The following is a 19,529-nucleotide window of genomic DNA, read 5'->3' on the forward strand; positions in this document are numbered from 1 at the left end:
TGAGGCAAGTCAACCCATTAATTTCTGAACTAAAAGTTAACAGTGAAAAGCACAGAACACTGTATTTACCTTCCTCTTGAGGGTACTGTAAGGGTTAATTAAGGCTTATAAGGAGCTTTGATATATTTGGATGAAAGGCAAATGATTAGTATTACAAATAGCGCCTTGATAAATAAACCAGTGGATGCCTGATGAAGATGTCATCACCGCTCATTTTCTGAATGCAAATGTTAACCATGATCGATCCCTGCTCCCAGCGCATACGCTCAGCACATACCATATGAAAACAAAGAAAAGAGCTCGGTGGAGCCATTCTGGAGCCTGGATACCCAGACAAACGAAGCTCCAGGAGCCACACGTATACACTGGGCCATTAGTGGCACAGTCTTTTATTGCCTTCAATTGAATAAGCTGCCTTAAGAAAGTAGCAGCCCCACTGCCATAGTCTGTTACCCACAGCTGAGCAGCTGACATGGAGGTACATCTCCTCTTGTCTAATGAGTCCAGATACAGACCCAGTGCAGGCCTATCTTCATTAGTCTGGAGACAGACAGTCTTAGGGTCTGTCTACATTACAATCAGGAGGTGTGATTGCAGCATGTGTAGACATACCCAAACCAGCCTTGATCTAGCTAGCTCAAATTACAATGGCAGTGCAGCCGCATGCGAGCTGCCAGAGTACAGACCCAGTGGCCCAGGCAGCTTGTACTCGTTTGACTAACAGTAGCTAGCCACCTTAGCTAGAGCAAAGCTCTCTCAGGTCTGTCTACATGCTGCTAGCATACCTCCCCATTGCTGTGAAGACATACCCTGAAACAGCCATTCTGGGAAGAGCAAACAGTCCATCAGCTCAGTGGCATATTGACTCTGGAACTTATGATGCCAATTGGAATTTCAACATTTTAAGCAGCCTCGTGGACAACAGTTCACAGAAATATTAGATGATTAAGAGACCTTGTGTGAGATATGCCACCCAGATCACAGCTTGATCCAAGAATCAGAAAACCTACTGTATATGTTGTTAATGCCAACACCATAGATTATTTGTCCTGAAATAAGTTATCCTTTGTTTACATTCTGCCTTCCACTAGATTGGTCAGCTTCACTTATTGTTTCAGAATAATATGCTACAGCTGCAAGTGTACTGCTGGCAGAGTGTGCATCCCCTCCTAGTGGCTGACCTAGTAGTGGATAATAGCCCACAATTGCTACTAGCTAATAGAGTAATTCCTTTCATTTAAGTGATAGAGATCTGTGCTTTGGTGTTGAAGGTCCTGGTTTCAAGTCCTACTGATGACCCATGTGGGAACTCATTAGACAAGCCATGAAAAAAGTCAAACTAAGTAGCCTGGTTTGGAAAGGCCAGAAGAAAGGGAGAAATAGATTATGAAGAGCTGGGACCTAAAGTGTTCCTCAACAGCTAACAATGATGGAGGTAGTATCTGTGCTGCACCCCACCTTGAAGGGACTCGCCCACCTCTTGTGACTTACATTCACAGCTTGGGGTCATGTCTGATCCTTGGTTGCTTCTGGCTATTCAGATCACAGCAGTGACCAAGAGTAATTCCCAACCATCATCTGCTTATAGCAAGGAGAATGGAATCCATTTTCTCAGATGGGAGACCTCAGCAGAGTGATTTGTGCATTGGTTTCCTCTAGACTGGTTCACTGTACCACACTCTGTCTAGGGCTGCATTCTCACGCCACTTGGAAACAGCAATATAGAATGAGATTGCCTGGTTACTTGGCCACAGTTCTGCAAGGAGCACCTTACACCTGGGCTGAAGTGGCTCCACTGGCTTCTAGTTAGTTACTGGGTGCAACTCAAGATGGTATGTGTGACCTAGGAAACCCTATATCAGAGTTTGGGACATGCATATCTTAGAGACCTGCTTTTCTTCTTGAGCTTTAACCCAGCAGGCATTATGAGCCTGGATGCTCAAGCAAGGTAGGAGACTCAATGGAGAGCTCTCAACTGCCACCCAACCAAACAGCGCTCGAGCTGGCTTTCAGGGCACATTGTAAGATCCCTTGATCCAGGCTTAAGGGACCCTGCACTGCAAACTTTGCTCAGGTGAGTAGGCTTTACACACATGCACAGTCCTATAGAAGTCAACAGGAGTACTCCCGTGAGTAAGAATTACTCACATGAGCAGGGCTGACAGGATCAGGCCCAGCCCGAGGGGCGGAGCTAAACAGGCGAGCAGGCGGGTACTGCAGGAAGGTCACTGATTCCGCTTTGGATTGCTCTGAGAGACGTTTTTTAAATACTGACTTGTGCATGTGCTTGGAATCTAATGATAAGTGTCTGGAACACAGCAAAATACATGTAAACAGACAGGCAATCAGCAATCACACGAGCCCCATTGGGAGGGAGACGGCTGCCGTCTCCATTCTTAACCAATGGAATTGGACAGAAGTCAGATGTAAAACATTCTCAGCTACATCCCATTCATCTCCCATAGCAAAGGCAGTTTAGTGGCATCACCGCACATGCACTTTGACGATGCTGTTCAGAAGAGACCTTATAAATCCCTTTATAAATTAATGAGGGGACAGATTCACAACCGATGGAATTCAGCACAGCTCCACTAAAGGCAATGGAACAAGGCCAATTTATACCAGCTGAGGATCTGGCCCAGGGTCTCTTTCCCAGCTGATCTTCCTGTTACATTGACTCCCGCAGCGGCTTTGGAACCAAGAAGAGGAAGAGGGAGAGAAAAATCAATTTAATTGCAGCTTAGTAAGCAAATGTGCTAAGTGTTGCTGGCAAAATGTGAGCACTTTATTGTGAGGGGAGGGGGGAATGGCTCTTTTCATTGCATGGGAAAGTGGGGTGATGACAAATCTACCAGGCTGTCATCTGGTTTTCACCCCTTCCCCTTCTTTAAACAGGAGGAAGCCTTCAAGAGGCACACAGTTAGTGGTAGATATTTTGTGCTTGTACTATTCCATTTAATAGTCAATCCACTGCACCCTTTGTTGTTATCCGACACGTAATTACCCTTTCATGCAAAGCGTCTCTCTTTAGCAGATCCCAGTTTTGCCTTCTCCGCAGATACATCCCAGTGATTGGTTTTATTGCACCAAATGCTGGGCTGTCCTCGTGGAAGGGGAATGGCTCTAACTACATTTCTCTTGCACAGCTGCAGCACGTTGCCTGTGCATTTTTTATTATTTCTCCCATGTTTTCTTTTCCATCCGCACAGAGACTCGAGCTAAGAAAAAGTACCAAATTGGCATCCTCCAGGGGCGTGTGCGCTGCCAACCCTAATACCATCTGCAGAGCTTGCATATAAAGCAACATGCGTGCTCACAGGGACTGTGTTTTTAAAAGAGCTTGTTCAGTCGTGTGCAAAATACCGCACCCGCCACGGGGATTACGACATTGAGCTGAGAGGTAGCACCACTTCTAGGGGCAGATCCTGCTGCCGCTGAAGTCACTTCAAAACTCCCATTGATCTCAGTGGGCCAGGCTCAGCCCCTGAATGACTAAAGGGCTGACTGTAATGGGGCTGCTCACAGGTCTTGGTGCTAGAGGAAAGCAGGGCTCTTCGCTCCGGAGCTGAAATCCAACACTCATTACAGCCAGTGCCTTCTGCCAAGCTTTGTGGTTCTTTGGTCACGAAAGCTGCACAGGCAGCTCCTTCCAAACAGCTGTCCTATATCTGGAAAGTTGTCATTCCCTTATTTATATCCTGAGTAAACAACGTGCGTCCTTCCCAAAGAACAACAACGCTGCACCAAGTACACCTTTGTATAAAAAAATCTACTCAGCTTATCAGGATAGAACAATGACGTACCAAATACATTGTATATACTTCACTGTATGGTGGTGTTATGCAGAACAACACTGCTCCAGGTATTAGACCTAAAATTTGTATACATACCTGTGCCTTATACATGCATATTTACCCGGGTATTGGCCTGTAAATATCACTATAAAGCACTGAGAATTTTTTTTAATGGTTCAATAGACTGTACCTTATATTTTCTGCAAAAAGATCTTATTCCTGTGACAAACTACTGTGGTAGGGGAGGAAAACAGGGACTTCAGTTGATGGTGATCACCCTCACTCTTTGATATGGAAACTAGTGTGAAGATCTTCCCACAGAGATGATGCTTATGAAAGGCATGAAGCCACTGCACCAAATTACAACATATACATTATATATGTAGGCACCCTCCAGACATGCAGATAGATACAGTTGTGTCCCAAAGAGTTTATAAGCTGAAAGCAATTTGGGGACAGATTTTCAGAAGAGCTCACTCTGCAGGCTGGGTTCTTCAGAGCTCTTAGGGCAATCTGGTCATCAGGGTCACAATGGGAGCTGCTGAGCAGCAAGCACTTTAGACAGATTTGGGGCCTAAGTGAGAGCTGAGCCCCAGTTGCACGTGCTGAGCACTTGAAAAACTGGCCCTAAGGTCTTTGGAATAAAACGAACAGTCACTTCTCCTGCCACCTCCGAGATGGAACAGAGCAGCTGTTTAGCTGCACACAGCATTGCCGTGCAATAGTGTAGGCCAAGAAATGGAGAGTACTATTTCCACCTGGAACTTGAGGGGGGAAGTTTAGGTAGGCGGGATGCAGTTCTCGGAATTTTACCAGGATACCAGGGTTGCAAAGATGCCAGGAGATTTTGCAGGACAGCACCCCCAGTACTCGGGTCAGATACAAGGCTCAGCACTGAATCAAAGAGGACAATGCCTCCTACTAAACTGCCACCAGCACTTCCTGCAGCATCTAGGTCAGTGGTGCTCACTGCATCCCTCATGGCTCTAAATCAGGGACGTCCAGGGCCAACTGTGTTAAGAAGAAAATCTATATTTGATTATGAACCAAATGTGTGTTCGCTGAGCTTCACCCTGTGATTTTTTAGCTGACATGTCTGCATCCCTCTGAGGAGGAAGTAGAGGGCCCTGCCTCCCTAACTACCTCCGAGAGCTTCCTCTGCTGCTCTAGTAGGAGCCAAGCCAGGAGTGCTTCCAGCACCAGCTGCAGCTGCTCACCAGCCCCCCTGCTGGCCCCCTTCTGCATGGCTGGGGAAGGAGAAGAGTAGCTCTTGCTGCGCTATCAGCCGCTGGAATATGGAAGTCCCAAGAAGATGAGACTAGGAGCTCTCCTAGTTCTGCTAGAGCTTAGGGGAATGCCTGACAAAGGTCCTCTCCTCAACACAGCCACTCGGGTTACCCTAGAAAAGAAGAAGCTGAGAACCAACACCAGACAGATGAAAGGGAGCAGAAACCATCTGCAACTCCACTCCCAGTGTTTCTCACAGCATTGGGGAGTCCTTAGCAGGCACAGAGCCAGCACCTACACCTCTCTCTCTCTCCACAGCCCCTCGTGCAAAGGTAGAGAGGCAGGAGCATGTTGCATTAGGACTATCCCCGGTTGGCATATGACCCCTAATGGACTGTTGCCAGCTGGCACAGGTTACAGCAACCCCTGAAATATCAGCATTCTGGCTGCGTAGCACAAAGAGAGCAGAACAGGCCAGACACTGCCCCACAGTGCTGATTGTAACCACCTGACCTTTCTGAAAGAACATTTGGCCCTCAGACTGGCCACTGCCGATCCAGGTGTTTCAGGAAGGTCTCCCATCCACATACTGCTCTAGTTCAGAGCTACTTAGATTAGGAATTCTGACAGGATTAACCCAGAAGAGCAGACAACTGCATAGCCCCGAAGGAATAAAGATAAAAAGAAACACGGGAGGAAGTGACATAAATCTAACCCTCCTGCCACTGAATATATAGAAGTTCTTTTAAATAGTTCAACTGCCTTCTTCCCAATGATCAGAACCATATCTTCAGAGTATCTCTACCAGGGTCCTGACAAGGGCAGTCAGGACCAAAAGTCAGAGCAGGGTCAAACCTAAGGCTGAGAGTAGCAGGGAAGCTTGCAGTCAAGTTCCAAGCCAGGGTCAATAGCAAGGATCAGAGTATGAGTCAGATTTCAGGTTCCGGGGCTGGAGACAAGGTCCAAACTGAGCTGAGGTCAAAGCCAGGAGTTCAGGATCAAGAACGGTCATGGTAGTTACAGCAGATTCACACTGTTGCCTGGAACCTTCTTGGAACGACCCTTAGGTTTGTATAGGGCAGGGAGCCAATCAGGAGCCATGAGGCTTCTGCCTGTCAGACCCCTTGAGGTGGGACTTCCCATGGTCTGTGTCCACAGAAGCTAATGGGTAGTGAGACACAAATTACCATAATTACAGCCATTGCTGGGTGGCCACCTGGAGGTGTTCATTAGCAGCTCTGTAGGTCTGTGTTTGAGATTCAGTGGCCTTCCAATCTCAGTCCAAGAGTGAATGGCTTTGAATTTTCTTGGCAGTGTTGGGACTTCTCAAAATCTTTGTGCATTCTCTCAGAGAAGGAAGAAAATTTTCTTCTCCTTCCTCTAAAATGTCAAACAAAAGGTTTTAACCGCATCCAAGATTTATTGGGCTTCTTCTGAGTAAACAGCCAGCAATTTTTTACCTTTTTAAAATTTTTCTTGTTTTGCAAGTACAAAGCAATGGAAGGTTCCTGGATGCCCTGATGCTCATCACTTCATAAAGCAAACAGGCCTTGTTCAATCAATATTTATGCCCCTATCACTCACAGCTGCCCCATGAAGCTGGAATGGAATGGGGGTAAATTCATTCATTGTAATTACCAGTGGAAAATTAACAAGGTTTTCATTTACTGACTATTGTTTTTCAGATATCTCAGAGAGACCGCTCATGTGCAGTCAATAGATTAATTAAACAATACAGATAATATAAGCCTGACACCATTTGTCCATGACAGTTTTATTATTCTTATAGTCACCTGAGTTTTGCCTGACCACTTGGATTGCTAAATTCTGATGGAACTTTGTGTCCTGCTCAATGTTCAACAAAGACACAATTGTTAGCAACCCGGGTGGATACTGTGGAGGAAAACTATTTTCAAAGCCTAGCTACAGTTAGGAAAATGACTGAGAAAACAGCTCCTTCTTATTCAGCAGGTCTGCTCCTTGGCTCTGCCTAAGTCACACGAACACAAAAATGAGTGTGTTGTTTTTTATCACTGTTAGACATGCAGCTGAAATACAGGTATGGGAGCGCAAACTAGATTTGATTCTGGCTCACGCATCACCAGTTTGTTAGTGTTCTAGCTAGTCCTGCCTTTACTCCTGGACATTTCAGGGAGCGCATTCATTGACAAGTGTCATTATAGGTCCCATCCTGTGATCATCAAAGTCAGTGCCAAATCCCCCACTGGCTTCAACAGGCACAGGATCAAGCCCTCTATTATGTTAAATTGGCAGGCTAGTGTTCATGTTGGAATAGGCAGTTCAGTTAATTAATGTGTTAAGATCTTAATTTTGGCAGTGTACATTGTTGTTTTAATCTATGTTAAACACCTCCAGGAGACTGGTGCTGTAAAACCTGGAGAAATTAAAGGAAGAAAGATTATCAGCTGAACTCTGGATGCAGAATCTTTCCAGCTGGTGCTGATGCAGAAAGAATGCAATGTGCTATTCAGATCCCAAATGCAGAACTGGCAACCGCCTTTCTGACTATGGGCCCAACCTTGCAGGGTGCAGAGCAAGGGTGCTGGAACCTTTGTAGAAGTGTGTGGGGGGGGTGCACAGCACCCTCCCCCGCCCCAGTTGCTTCCAGAAGGAATTGTGGATCCTCCACAGCTTATAGGATGCTCTGATCACTTCACAGGATCAGCTCCCCACACACACTGCATTTTAACATTAACCATTCCCTTTTGTTGAACAAACTATATCTACAATAATAGTAACAGGACATGTCATGTCACATATTTTGTGGTTTATTTTTCTATACTCTCCAGTGTTTGTAACTCCTCCTTGGAAACTTGAAAATAACATTTGTTTCTCCAGGAGGTTTTTAATTCCATGTTTCTTACCATAACATTAACAAGGCCTTGTTATTTTTGATAGTTGGAGAGTCTTCTGGAATGCCCAGATGTCTCCTTCCTTCACGGTTCAGCCCCACTCATAAAGGTCCTGATCTCCTCCAGAATCCATCAGCTATGCTTCATCCATACACCAGCAGGAGTAACAGGGGGCTTCTTTCCCTTTTAAAGCCCTCCCAAGCCTTGCCTGCCCCAGAAAGTGAGAGGCCAACCAAGCTGGAAACCTGACCACTGCCAGCATCAGCACAAGCACTGGGAATTGGTTTTGCCAGCTCAGTGCCACTAAGCAGAGCCCACTGCACGTATTCCTCACAAACCAATCTGGGAATTTACTTGTAATTAATCCAGCATTTCAATTCCTCTCATTATTTCTTAATATAATTAAGTTATTAATTTCTATGTGTTTTTTTTTAAATGAGAGAAAGACAAAACTCCTGTATAAAACACAGGGAGGCAGTGCTGTCTAGTGGTTAGAACAGGGGCAGGGACTCAGAATTCCTGGATTCTGCTCCAAGCTCTGACACTGACACACTAGGCGATTTTAGGCAAGTCATGGATGACCTGATTTTCCAAGGTGCTGAGCCACTCTCTCTCCCTTGAGTCAATGGGTGCTGGACATGCTTAGCGCCTTTGAAGGCCTCAGTTTGCTCCTCTGGAAAACAGAAGGGGTAGGGGGCATTGACTGGCACTGATTAATGCTTGTGAAGTGCTTGGAGATCCTGAAATGAAAGGCTCTGTAAGTACAGAATATAATCACTGAACCTCAGCTGATCAGAAACACAGAACTGCTGTACAGTTGCTCCCTCGTAAACCATCCAGCAGACAGGATTAATTTTACTAATCCCTTGCTGGCTAACTGGCTCACCTGATTAGGTGCCTGCTAGACAGCAGATACTAGAAGACAGTCACACCATTCCAGCGGCGCTCGGCGCACCCACCTTCCTTCACAACTTGATGGGACTCCAAAAAGAACAGAAGAGAAGCACAAGAACGTTTTCCTTAGCCAGGCAAATAAGATTCAAACTGTCCTTTGCAAATGCAAGTGGCAACAGTAATAACAGCCTGGATGGACTCGGGACTTCATTCAATAACCAGCTAGGCGAGACTCCGCTTATAACTTTGAGTGGGACACATTTTTAATTCCGTGCCTCATTGTTACTATGAGGTTATTGCTTAAAATAAAGGCCTCAGCAAGAAGTCCCCTGCTTGAGTAAAGCACGGCTGGCCTTCCTTGGATGGAGGAAATGTTCCATGGCAGCTCCTGAATGTGATAAAGGGCTGGCTTGATGCAGCCATTAGCCAGTGACGCTCTGAATTAGGAAGGAATGAAGAAAGTGACTAGAAGAAAAATGGGCAAGGCTAGGAAAGAAGCAGAGAGAGGATCAATAAGGTAATAGTTAAGTTTACACTGCAGCTTGAACCATGCTTCCCAGTATGGCTAGACAGATACGCTAGGTCTGCTTGAGCTAGTGCCCTAAAAATACGCACTGTAGCCAGGGGTAGCAAAGGCGGTGCCTCAGACTAGCCACCCAAGTACATACATAGGGACTCCACGGGTTTGTACTCAGGTGACTAGCCCGAGCTGCGGCCCGTGCTTCGCCAGCTACGCTGCTATTTTTAGCGCACTAGCTCAATCGGAGCTAGCACGTGTCTGTTTACCCATACTGGGAAGTCTGGCCCCAGCTGCAGCGTAGATGGAGCCTCAGAGTGTGGTGTAGGGAGATAAAAGTAAGAAGAAAGAGGCGATGAAACCAGGTAAAATAAAACAAGCATGCTCCTATCCATTCTGCCAATAGAATATCAGCATAGGGAAAGCCTAGCCACGGTGATAATGTCCTGGACTCCCACGTAAGAGACTCGGTTAGATTCCTTAGGATGCTCTTCTCACCAGTGTAGATCAGGAATGCTTTGCCATGGAGGTTGATGAATGGAAACACCTCATTTCTCCATTAGGAGTGGCACATCCAGTTTATCCCATTATTTTACAAATGATGTTTCTGCCATTACAATATGAGCTCCTTCTAGGAAGTTGGAGAGGGTAAGGAGGAACTATCTGCATATTTCAAAAGTATTGCTTGCTACTGGGTTAGCAGCTAGCCAGAATCCAAAGTACATAACCTCATGGCCAGAGGATTGTACTGTCCTATGCCCAATCACCTGTTCTCCCTTTATTGCTGCTTCACTGGCTTTGATGCATATATATGAAACCAGATTTGGATCCCTTAAGAGGGGTTAAATGAAGTGACATCATGTTCCTTTTCTCACAACTAGCTCATATTTCATATTACTCAAAAGTAGTTTCCAAAGCCAAAAATGTAATGCACTAAAAAATGAATCTGTACTCTATGAATCTCAGGGGGATGCAACTGTTTTGATGGAAAATTCAGAGGAAATGAAGGAGAGGCAATTTCAGCTGTCAGATTTCTGGAGTTATGGCAACTTGGCAGGTGTAACTTAGAAATTTAGGGCCTGATCCTGTAGTCATGAGGAAATTACCCTTGACTTCAATAGGAACAGGATCAGGCCAGTAACAAGGTTAGCCGTCCAAAGAGCAGGGGAGAACTACATCTGTATGTGTTCTGTGGATATTCAAAGTGGGCTGTAAAATGAAGAATCAATTCTATTGCAACTGTTGTTAGGTAAAAAGGTTCATTTGAAGGAGAATACAGTACATCATGGCTGACAAGTGAGTTTTTATTTTGCAGTTTTGAAGAGTGCATTTTCAATACAAGCCTATTTACCCAAAGGGATAGTTATGGTTAAGAGAGCACTTTCATTCTAAACCTCTGTTTCCAGTGACTTATTACCTTCCCCCACAAAAATGATCTTTGGGCCTGAAATTGCACAAGCTCATTCTCTCATCCTAGATAGGTGAGATTATGGAAAGCCTGAAAAAATCCATTCAGTCATTTTTGTTTGAAAAAAAGCATGAAAAACCAGTGACTTTTGCCACATGAAAACCAATGTATTTTTACCAATTTAAGAATTTTTCAAACAGTGATTTGGATTTAAAGTTCCAGAGTTGGCATATACATGGTCATTTGTGAGGAATAGCTTACACAGACACAGCTCATATAAAAATCATGGGCCAGATGCCAATCTCAGTTACACTGGTGTAAATCTGGAGTGAAGGCCTGATCTAAAGCCCTTTAAGATCCCCGTTAACGTTATTGGCTTTGGATTTCGACCAAGTCATTCTAGATGTACAGTGGTATAATTAAAATCAGAATCTGGTCCCATGTATTTCAAACTGTCAGTTCTTTACCAATGTTAGTACCACCATAGGTTATTAAAATGGAAAGAATTTTGAAAAAGTTCCTGGTTTATGCAGCTTGTGTATTTTTTGCATTTCATGCAGTTTGGACTGTGAAACTAAACTGGTCAGTTTCAGTTTCTGTTTAAAGTAAGTTGCAGGTTGCAGTCTCATGCACTGTACAGTGCTGTTCTTTGGGCTCAGACACTGCAAGGGAATGCTCAAGTCCAACCGGAAACTGCTTTCACGGGGGTGACCAGATGTCCTGATTTTATAGGGACAGTCCCGATATTTGGGGCTTTTTCTTATATAGGCTCCTATTACCCCCCACCCCCTGTCCCGATTTTTCACCCCTGCTATCTGGTCACCCTAGCTTTCACTGAGACGAAAACCAATTTCATTGAAATATTTATATTCATATTAGGACCCCGACTTTTTTGTTTAACTACATAAGTGTAGTGATTTAAACCAGTTGATGGCATCTGCGGCTCTGCCACGGACTCACCATGATGGACAAGTCCTTTAAATTCTCTCTGTGTACTTCTCTATCTTTAAAATGGGTATAGTCATGCCTACCTCAGAGGAGGGTTGTGAGCATCATTTACTTATTGTTTATCAAGTGCTTAGAAATCCACAGATGAAAACTGACAGTGTAAACAGCTCTCCTTGTGTGCTACATGTCCCCCTTTGTGCCTGATCCACAGAAGACACAGGTCTGCTATAATACCCTGCTAGGGGACTTGGCCCGGATTCAGCAGCCCATCTGTACCCCACATAAACACATGCCCGAAGTTACGTATGTGCTAAGTCCCAGTGGGCTTTGCTGAATAGGGGTGGATTTAAGCACATGCTGAAATGCTTTGCTGAATTGGGGCCTTAGCTCATTTCACACTAGAGAGACTCATGCTTTTAGCTCGGAGCTCCAGTCATTAGTGATGACGACCATTACAAGTGTGCAAAGTTGTATTCATTACTATGCTGAGTGCATCATTTTCTTACCAATTTAGTTATACACCAAGCACAGAGCTATCCAGAGCATTCAATTCAATTACTATTTTAAATTTAGAGTACAAGGTAGTGTGCTCACAGCAAACCAAATAACAAGAAAAGTCTATATACCTCTAACAGGCAAATATTAAACTTGAGACGGATATAGGGGAAAGGGAGTGGATAGAGACATTAAAACTTTTGGCACAGATCGTATAAGCAGAAAACTAGAGCATGATAAAACTATCTAGCCGTGGTAAGGCCTGGTGAGGTCATATTTGGAACACCGAGCGCAGTTACAGTCAGCATATAAAAACAAGTAGCATAGGAAGGAAGATGACACAGCAGACAGAAAAAATTATACATGGACTTGAGAATCTTGGTTAGTCAAAAAGATCATAGAAACATAGGCTGGCATTCTGAGAGAATACTTTAATTCCCAAGGCCAACAGAACAGCTAAGGGCTACAAGGCTGAGTACAGTGGTTTCAGACACTGACAAGGTGGCATGAACTTCAGAGAAGGCATCCAACCAATAACAGGAATTGAAGCAAGAATGCAGTTGATCTAATTTACCTCGATTTCAGTAAGGCATTTGATACGGTTCCACATGGGGAATTATTAGCTAAATTGGAAAAGATAGGGATCAATATGAAAATTGAAAGGTGGATAAGGAACTGGTTAAAGGGGAGACTACAACGGGTCATACTGAAAGGTGAACTGTCAGGCTGGAGGGAGGTTACTAGTGGAGTTCCTCAGGGATCGGTTTTGGGACCAATCTTATTTAATCTTTTTATTACTGACCTTGGCACAAAAAGTGGGAATGTGCTAATGACACAAAGCTGGGAGGTATTGCCAATACAGAGAAGGACTGGGATATGATACAGGAAGATCTGGATGACTTTGTAAACTGGAGTAATAGTAACAGGATGAAATTTAATAGTGAAAAGTGCAAGGTCATGCATTTAGGGATTAATAACAAGAATTTTTGTTATAAACTGAGGACGCATCAGTTGGAAGTAACAGAGGAGGAGAAGGACCTCGGAGTATTGGTTGATCACAGGATGACTATGAGCTGCAAATGTGATATGGCCATGAAAAAACCTAATCTGGTCTTGGGATGCATCAGGCGAGGTATTTCCAGTAGCGATAAGGAGGTGTTAGTATCGTTATACAAGGCACTGGGGAGACCTCATCTGGAATACTGTGTGCAGTTCTGGTCTCCCATGTTTAAGAAGGATGAATTCAAACTGGAACAGGTACAGAGAAGGGCTACTAAAATGATCCGAGGAATGGAAAACCTGTCTTATGAAAGGAGACTCAAAGAGCTTGGCTTGTTTAGCTTAACCAAAAGAAGGCTAAGGGGAGATGTGATTGCTCTCCATAATATCAGAGGGATAAATACCAGGGAGGGAGAGGAATTATTTAAGCTCAGTACCAATGTGGACACAAGAACAAATGTATATAAACTGGCCATCAGAAAGTTTAGACTTGAAATTAGATGAAGGTTTCTAACCATCAGAGGAGTGAAGTTCTGGAACAGCCTTCCAAGGGGAGCAGTGGGGGCAAAAGACATATCTGGCTTCAAGACTAAGCTTGATAAATTTATGGAGGGGATGGTATGATGGGATAGCCTAATTTTGGCAATTAATTGGTCGTTGACTATTAGGGGTAAATATGCCCAATAGCCTGTGATGGGATGTTAGATGGGGTGGGATCTGAGTTACTACAGAGAATTCTTTCCTAGGTGTCTGGCTGGTGAGTCTTGCCCACATGCTCAGGGTTTAGCTGATCGCCATATTTGGGGTCGGGAAGGAATTTTCCTCCAGGGCAGATTGGCAGAGGCCCTGGTGTTTTTTTTTTTTTTTTTTTTAACTTCCTCTGTAGGGTGGGGCAAGGGTCACTTGCTGGAGGATTCTCGGCACCTTGAAGTCTTTAAACCAGGATTTGAGGACTTCAGTAGTTCAGACATAGGTTAGGGGTTTGATACATGAGTGGGTGGGAGAGATTCTGTGGCCTGCGTTGTACAGGAGGTCAGACTAGACGATCATAATGGTCCCTTCTGACCTTAAAGTCTATGATTCTATGAATGTGGGGCAGGATTCTGATCTGACTCACACACATTGGTATAAATCAGGAGTAATTTCATCGAGAGCAATGAAGTTACACTGATATAAAGCTACCTGGGGTAAGCAAGAGGAGAATCGGGTCCATCCTGAGCAGACAATACACAGATTAAAAACTCTCAGAGGCAGCAATAGGCGCCACTAATCTGACTCGGAGAAAGGAATTAAGCAAATAGCGAAGACGAGAAAATACTTGCTGTATGTACTTTATACAACTGCAAAACCTCTGGAGAGGGAGCAATCTGGGAGGGGCTTTCTGGCGCCCACCCCGCTCCCAAACATGTCTTAGGGGGTCCTTATCTCAGCGTTCACAAATGACCGAATGCTCAGGTCGGGTCATATCCTGCAGGTTTTACACGGGCAAAAGTCCCGCAGATTGCAAGGAAACCAGCGAGCTAATCTCCAGTCCCATCACAGCAAACGCTGCTTGCCTTTGGGCTATCGCTAGGCTGCCGTACAATCCTGTTCGTTCCTCCAGCCCTACACACATTCAAACCCCTTGGGGGAGCAGGAAGAGATGGTGGCAGGGGCTTAATGGACAAATGTAAGCCACTGGTGATGGTGCTCTCAGTGCATCACGCCCTGGTTTGGTTGCCTTCTCTAAGGGAAGTAAGAGCCTAAAGGACTTGACTGTGAAACTGTTGCAAAGAAGTTGGCACCCAGTTCCCCAAGCCTGGCGTACAGCATGAGCACAGGGGCAGGAAGGGCACCGAACCAAGCGGTTCTCCCACATGTGACTGTTCCCAAAGCTGCACGTGTGCTCGGGGCATTTCCCCGCGGCCACTTGCTGGGGCTCTAGCCCGCGGGACAGCTGGGCACACCACACTGCTCTTGCAAAGCCCCCTCGCGCCGATCCGGGCTGGACCCCAGCCACCAGTCCCCGAAGAGAAGCGGGTGCTCGTTACCTTTGGCGTTTGCCCTTCGGGTCCTGCCACCTCCAGTCTCCTCCTCGCCCCCAAGAAGAAGAGGAGAGCAGCGATCCACAGGATCCCCAAGAGAGACAAAGCCAGCCGGCGACTCGGCCGTCTCATCGCTCAAAAGTCCCGCCTGGCGGCGAGGCGCGGGGCAGAGGGGCTGGCACCCTCGCGGCGGGCGGGGGGAGCACTACCAGCGGGCTGCTTCCCCTGCGCGGGGCATGGCTGGAGCGGGGGCTGCTCCGAGCCTGGGCGGAGACAGAGAGCGGCGAGCCCCGGGCTGGGCGCTGCGCGGGGCGGGGGAGGAGGAGGTACCGGGGGTGGAGAGGGCTGGGGAGCGGGGAGGGAGAGGCTGGCTCAAAGCGGCAGCGGCTCACCCAGGGAGCTGCGGCGCCAGACAGTGTCAGGCTCCCCGGGAGGCAGGAAGGTGTCGGTGTGTCTCTGACGGTGTCACCCTGGCTGGCAGCCCCCCGGGAGCAGGGGGAGGCGCTGCCGCTGCCAGCCACGGCTCCTTCCCCCAGCGCCGCCGGGATCACACCGGCTCAGCCCTCTGGCTTCTGCGGCCGCTGGGCCGGGCCCTGCGGCTCGGGGCGAGCGCTCGGCTCTGGGACAAGGCTCCGCTGCGGAGCGGGGCGGGTCCGGGGAGATCGGGGATAGGAAAAGCTCCGAGCCCACCGGCCGCGGGAGCTGCTGGCGAACCGGGCTGTGGGGCGGGGGCCCTGCAACTTTCCAGCACTTCCGAGCTGAGCGGGAAGCCTCCAGGTTTGGCTCAAGTCTCCGGGGCAGGGGCAACCTGCAGCCAGGTAGCCTCTCGCTGCAAGCTTGAGCTGACCGGCTCGTGCCAGGCCGCCCGGCTAGTGCTGTGCACGGCGCTGCTCGCAGCCCACCATGGGAAGGGGGCTACTTCCAGGGGCAGGAGATTTACACTCCATCAGGGCCACTCTGCCCATTACAGTGCGCCCGATTCTCCGCTTCCTGCACCCGGGTAACTCCAGGGAAGGCGGTGGAGCTACCGCCTGCCTGACGCTGGTGTGCTGAATAAGAGGAGAATCAGGTTGTCTGTGTGCGGGTAGCCTTCTCGTTCATGGGTGATAGCCTGTGGCCACCCTCCTGCCTAGGATGATTTAGGGTTTTTAAAGCGGGGGGGGGGGGGGTATTTCAATGGTGGGGAGGGGGGCGTGTTTCCTTGAAGATTACAGCACTAAAGTCAACAGCTTGTGAGAATCAGAATGTTTCATAAAAGTTACCAACCTGGAACCAGAGGTTCTTTTACTGAGCTCTCATTAACAACCTCAGGTGCATAAGTGCAGTGGGCAGGGCAGGTCTGCTGTTGTTAAACCACCAGCCCTGGACCCTGGTACCTGCAAGTGAGCAGTTGAAGGACACTAGCAGGGTAGGTTGTGGTCAGTGGGGGTAGGTCACTTCACATGGATGGAGCATGTTTCAGGCTGAACAAGCCCAAGGCTAAGGCCCTGCTCCTGCAAGTCGTTCCCTGGTATAGGATATCTGCACTCAGCCAGAGTCCCAATGACTTCAATAGGGCTCTGTGTAGAGATAAAGGGGTTTACCTGCAGTGAACAATTTACAGAGTAAGGGCTTAAGATAGAATATTGGAATTGGAACTCAGTTGAGATCACACACACTACTAGAAAGACAATAGTAAACACAACAAAGTCACATTTCAGAACCTGGTTCAGTCCCCTTCCCCAACTTCCTATTTTTCCATTACTAACCTTGGCCAGAAGTGAGTAAGCCGACCCTTCCCCTGCCAGAGAAGATGGAATAAATTAGACATCAGAGCAGATGTGAAGCACTCGTGTTAGTATAAAAGCTATAGAACAAAACCCTATAAAAACAGGAACCCATGCATAAAGCAACATATGGAAGGAATCAGAGATAAGCTGTCAGAAAGCTGGGCAGTCCACTGCACATGTTGCAAACACTCTCTCCTGTGCATTTTTCCCACTTCTCCTGTTTTTATGATTTCCTGCAGTTGTTTGTGTCACTTATTAAATTTACTGTTTCCATTCTCCATCCTTTGTCCTCTTTTGATTTATTCCAAGGCTCACTGACTCCTCTCTTTCTCTTAATGTAATCCATGCCTCTTAGGCCTGATGTGCTTAGAAAGATGCCCAGATAAAAAATTCATTAACAACAACAAAGAGACATTTAATCTTTTCTTTGTTTTAAGGTTGTGAGACTTTTCTGTCCAGGGGGTTTGTGGAAGGATAAAGTGATGAAATCCATATCCATATGCAGAAGTCTTTAACAATGACAGAAGCAGTTGGTGCTAATGTAGAGAAGACTGTCTTTGCAGCTAAGCAAGCTTGAGCTTAGGAAAGGAAAACACAGGTGCTGCAAGAAGTGGGGTTAGTAAATGTGATTCTACCACTCTTCTTACTGAGTCATTCTCCTAGCAGGCTGTAAGCAGGTGAAGAGGCCCATTTTTTTTCCAGGAGACAATACAGAGATTCTTTCCCCCTTGTGAAACATAAATTAATATTCTTCTGCCAGTTAACATGGTTAAAGAGTCCAATGTTCTAGCAAGATTTCAGTTGGGGCGATTCTGTTTACTTATAAACTTCCCCCTAGTTTCAAAAACAGAGTATTCTCAGGTTCCCATCTTACACTGTTAGGTACTATTCAATAGAGTGGAGAACATGCTTATAAAAGTTGCAGACAACACCATTGGGGAGAGGGGTTGCCAGCATCTTGAAGGATTGGATTTGAGTTCAAAATGACGATGACAAATTGGAGACTTGATCTGAAAACAACAAAAATGAAATTCAGTAAAGATAAAGTACTGCATGTAGGAAGGAGGAAAAAAAATCAAATGCACATATACAAAATGTGGAATAACTGGCTAGGTGGTAGTATTGCCAAAAAGCCTCTGGGGGTTAGAGAGGATCACACACTGAATAGGAGTCACTCTGATGCAGCTGCAAGAAAGGCTAATATTCTGGGGTGTATGAGTAGGAGTGTAATATGGGAAATAATTGTCCTGCTCCAGGCAGCACTAGTGATACCTCAACTGGAGCACTGTGCCCAATTCTGCTTGCCACGATTTAGGCAAGATGTAGATAAATTGGAGAAAGAGTCCAGAGGAGATCAACAAAGGTGATAAAAAGGTTTGGAAAACCTGGCCGATGAGGAAAGGTTTAAAAAAAAGGACTCGAGCTGTTTAGTTTTGAGAACCAAAGACTGAGGAAGGACCTGATAAAGTCTTCAAATATATTAAGGGCTGTTATAAAGAGGATGCGATCAATTCTTCTCCATGTCCACTGAGGGTAAGACATCTTACCTTAATCTGCAGAGAGATAGTAGGGAAAAGTTTAACTATAAGGGTAGTTAGTCTCTGGAATAGGCTTCCAAGGGAGGTTGTGGAATCCGCATCACTAAAGCTTTTTAAGAACAGATTAGACAGACACCTGTCAGGGATGGTCAAGGTTTACTTGGACCTGCCTCAGCAGAGGGTGCTGGACTTTGACTTCTTGAGGCCTACAGATATATGATTCTATTCATATTCTTCTCACTTACAAGAAGTAGATGGGGGAGCACAATGTATCCAGCGACTGTCACACATTTTGTTTATAAGCCTTTTATGGCAGGGACCATCTCTTTATTAGATCAAGGTACAGGGTCTGGCACATTGGAGCTCTGATACAGTACTACCATACCAACCACCATTTTTACTTTGGTATGGGCATAGATCCTGTGGTGCTGTCAATGCAACACAGCTATTGCAGTTTTTAATTGAAGTTAATAATTTTGTTCCCACCTGGTCATCAACATTTTTCTAGAAGACTTCACAGTGGGTCAAAAGGTTAAAAAATATGCAGAAGGAACTTAAGCAGGACAACTCACTTGTGGATTAAAATCTTGTCCTTTTTACAGTACAAACTTCAATAAAAAGTTTATAACAATATAGAATGGCAAAGGAAATACAGTACAAATTAGATGACAGGTAAAGGTAATAAATAAGACAATCCTGACAAAAAATGCAATCAGATGATGCTCTCTCATTATGTTGAGAAACAACTCCCTCTACTGAGGGAAAGAGTTATTGACAGGGCCCAGTTAATGCAATAAATAGCCAGTGATTTATGTAGGACGGGGTCTCAAACTCAAATGACCACGAGGGCCACATGAGGACAAGTACATTGGTCCGAGGGCCGCATTTACTGACACCTCCGCCCTGCTGCCCTCAGTCCCGCCCCCACTCCACCCCTTCCATGAGGCCCCGCCCCTGCCACGCCTCTTCCCACCCCTTCCCTGCCCCCATTCCAACCCCTTCCCTGAAATCCCCACCCCCACTCCGCCCCCTCCCTGCCCCCA

General features: G+C 46.1%; 1 protein-coding gene across 1 annotated transcript in view; it reads right to left on the reverse strand.

The window, feature by feature from the left end:
• Positions 1–15,482, reverse strand: part of GALNT14 (polypeptide N-acetylgalactosaminyltransferase 14) — a 192,735-nt gene extending 177,253 nt beyond the window's left edge. The window contains exon 1 of the mRNA XM_008175015.4: positions 15,186–15,482. Coding sequence (XP_008173237.1) covers positions 15,186–15,311 — 126 coding nt within the window. The 5' untranslated portion in view covers positions 15,312–15,482. The remainder of the gene's footprint in view (positions 1–15,185) is intronic.
• Between the last annotated feature and the right edge of the window lie 4,047 nt (positions 15,483–19,529).

Source organism: Chrysemys picta, chromosome 3 (genome assembly GCF_011386835.1).
Source record: "Chrysemys picta bellii isolate R12L10 chromosome 3, ASM1138683v2, whole genome shotgun sequence".
NCBI lineage: Eukaryota > Metazoa > Chordata > Testudines > Emydidae > Chrysemys > Chrysemys picta.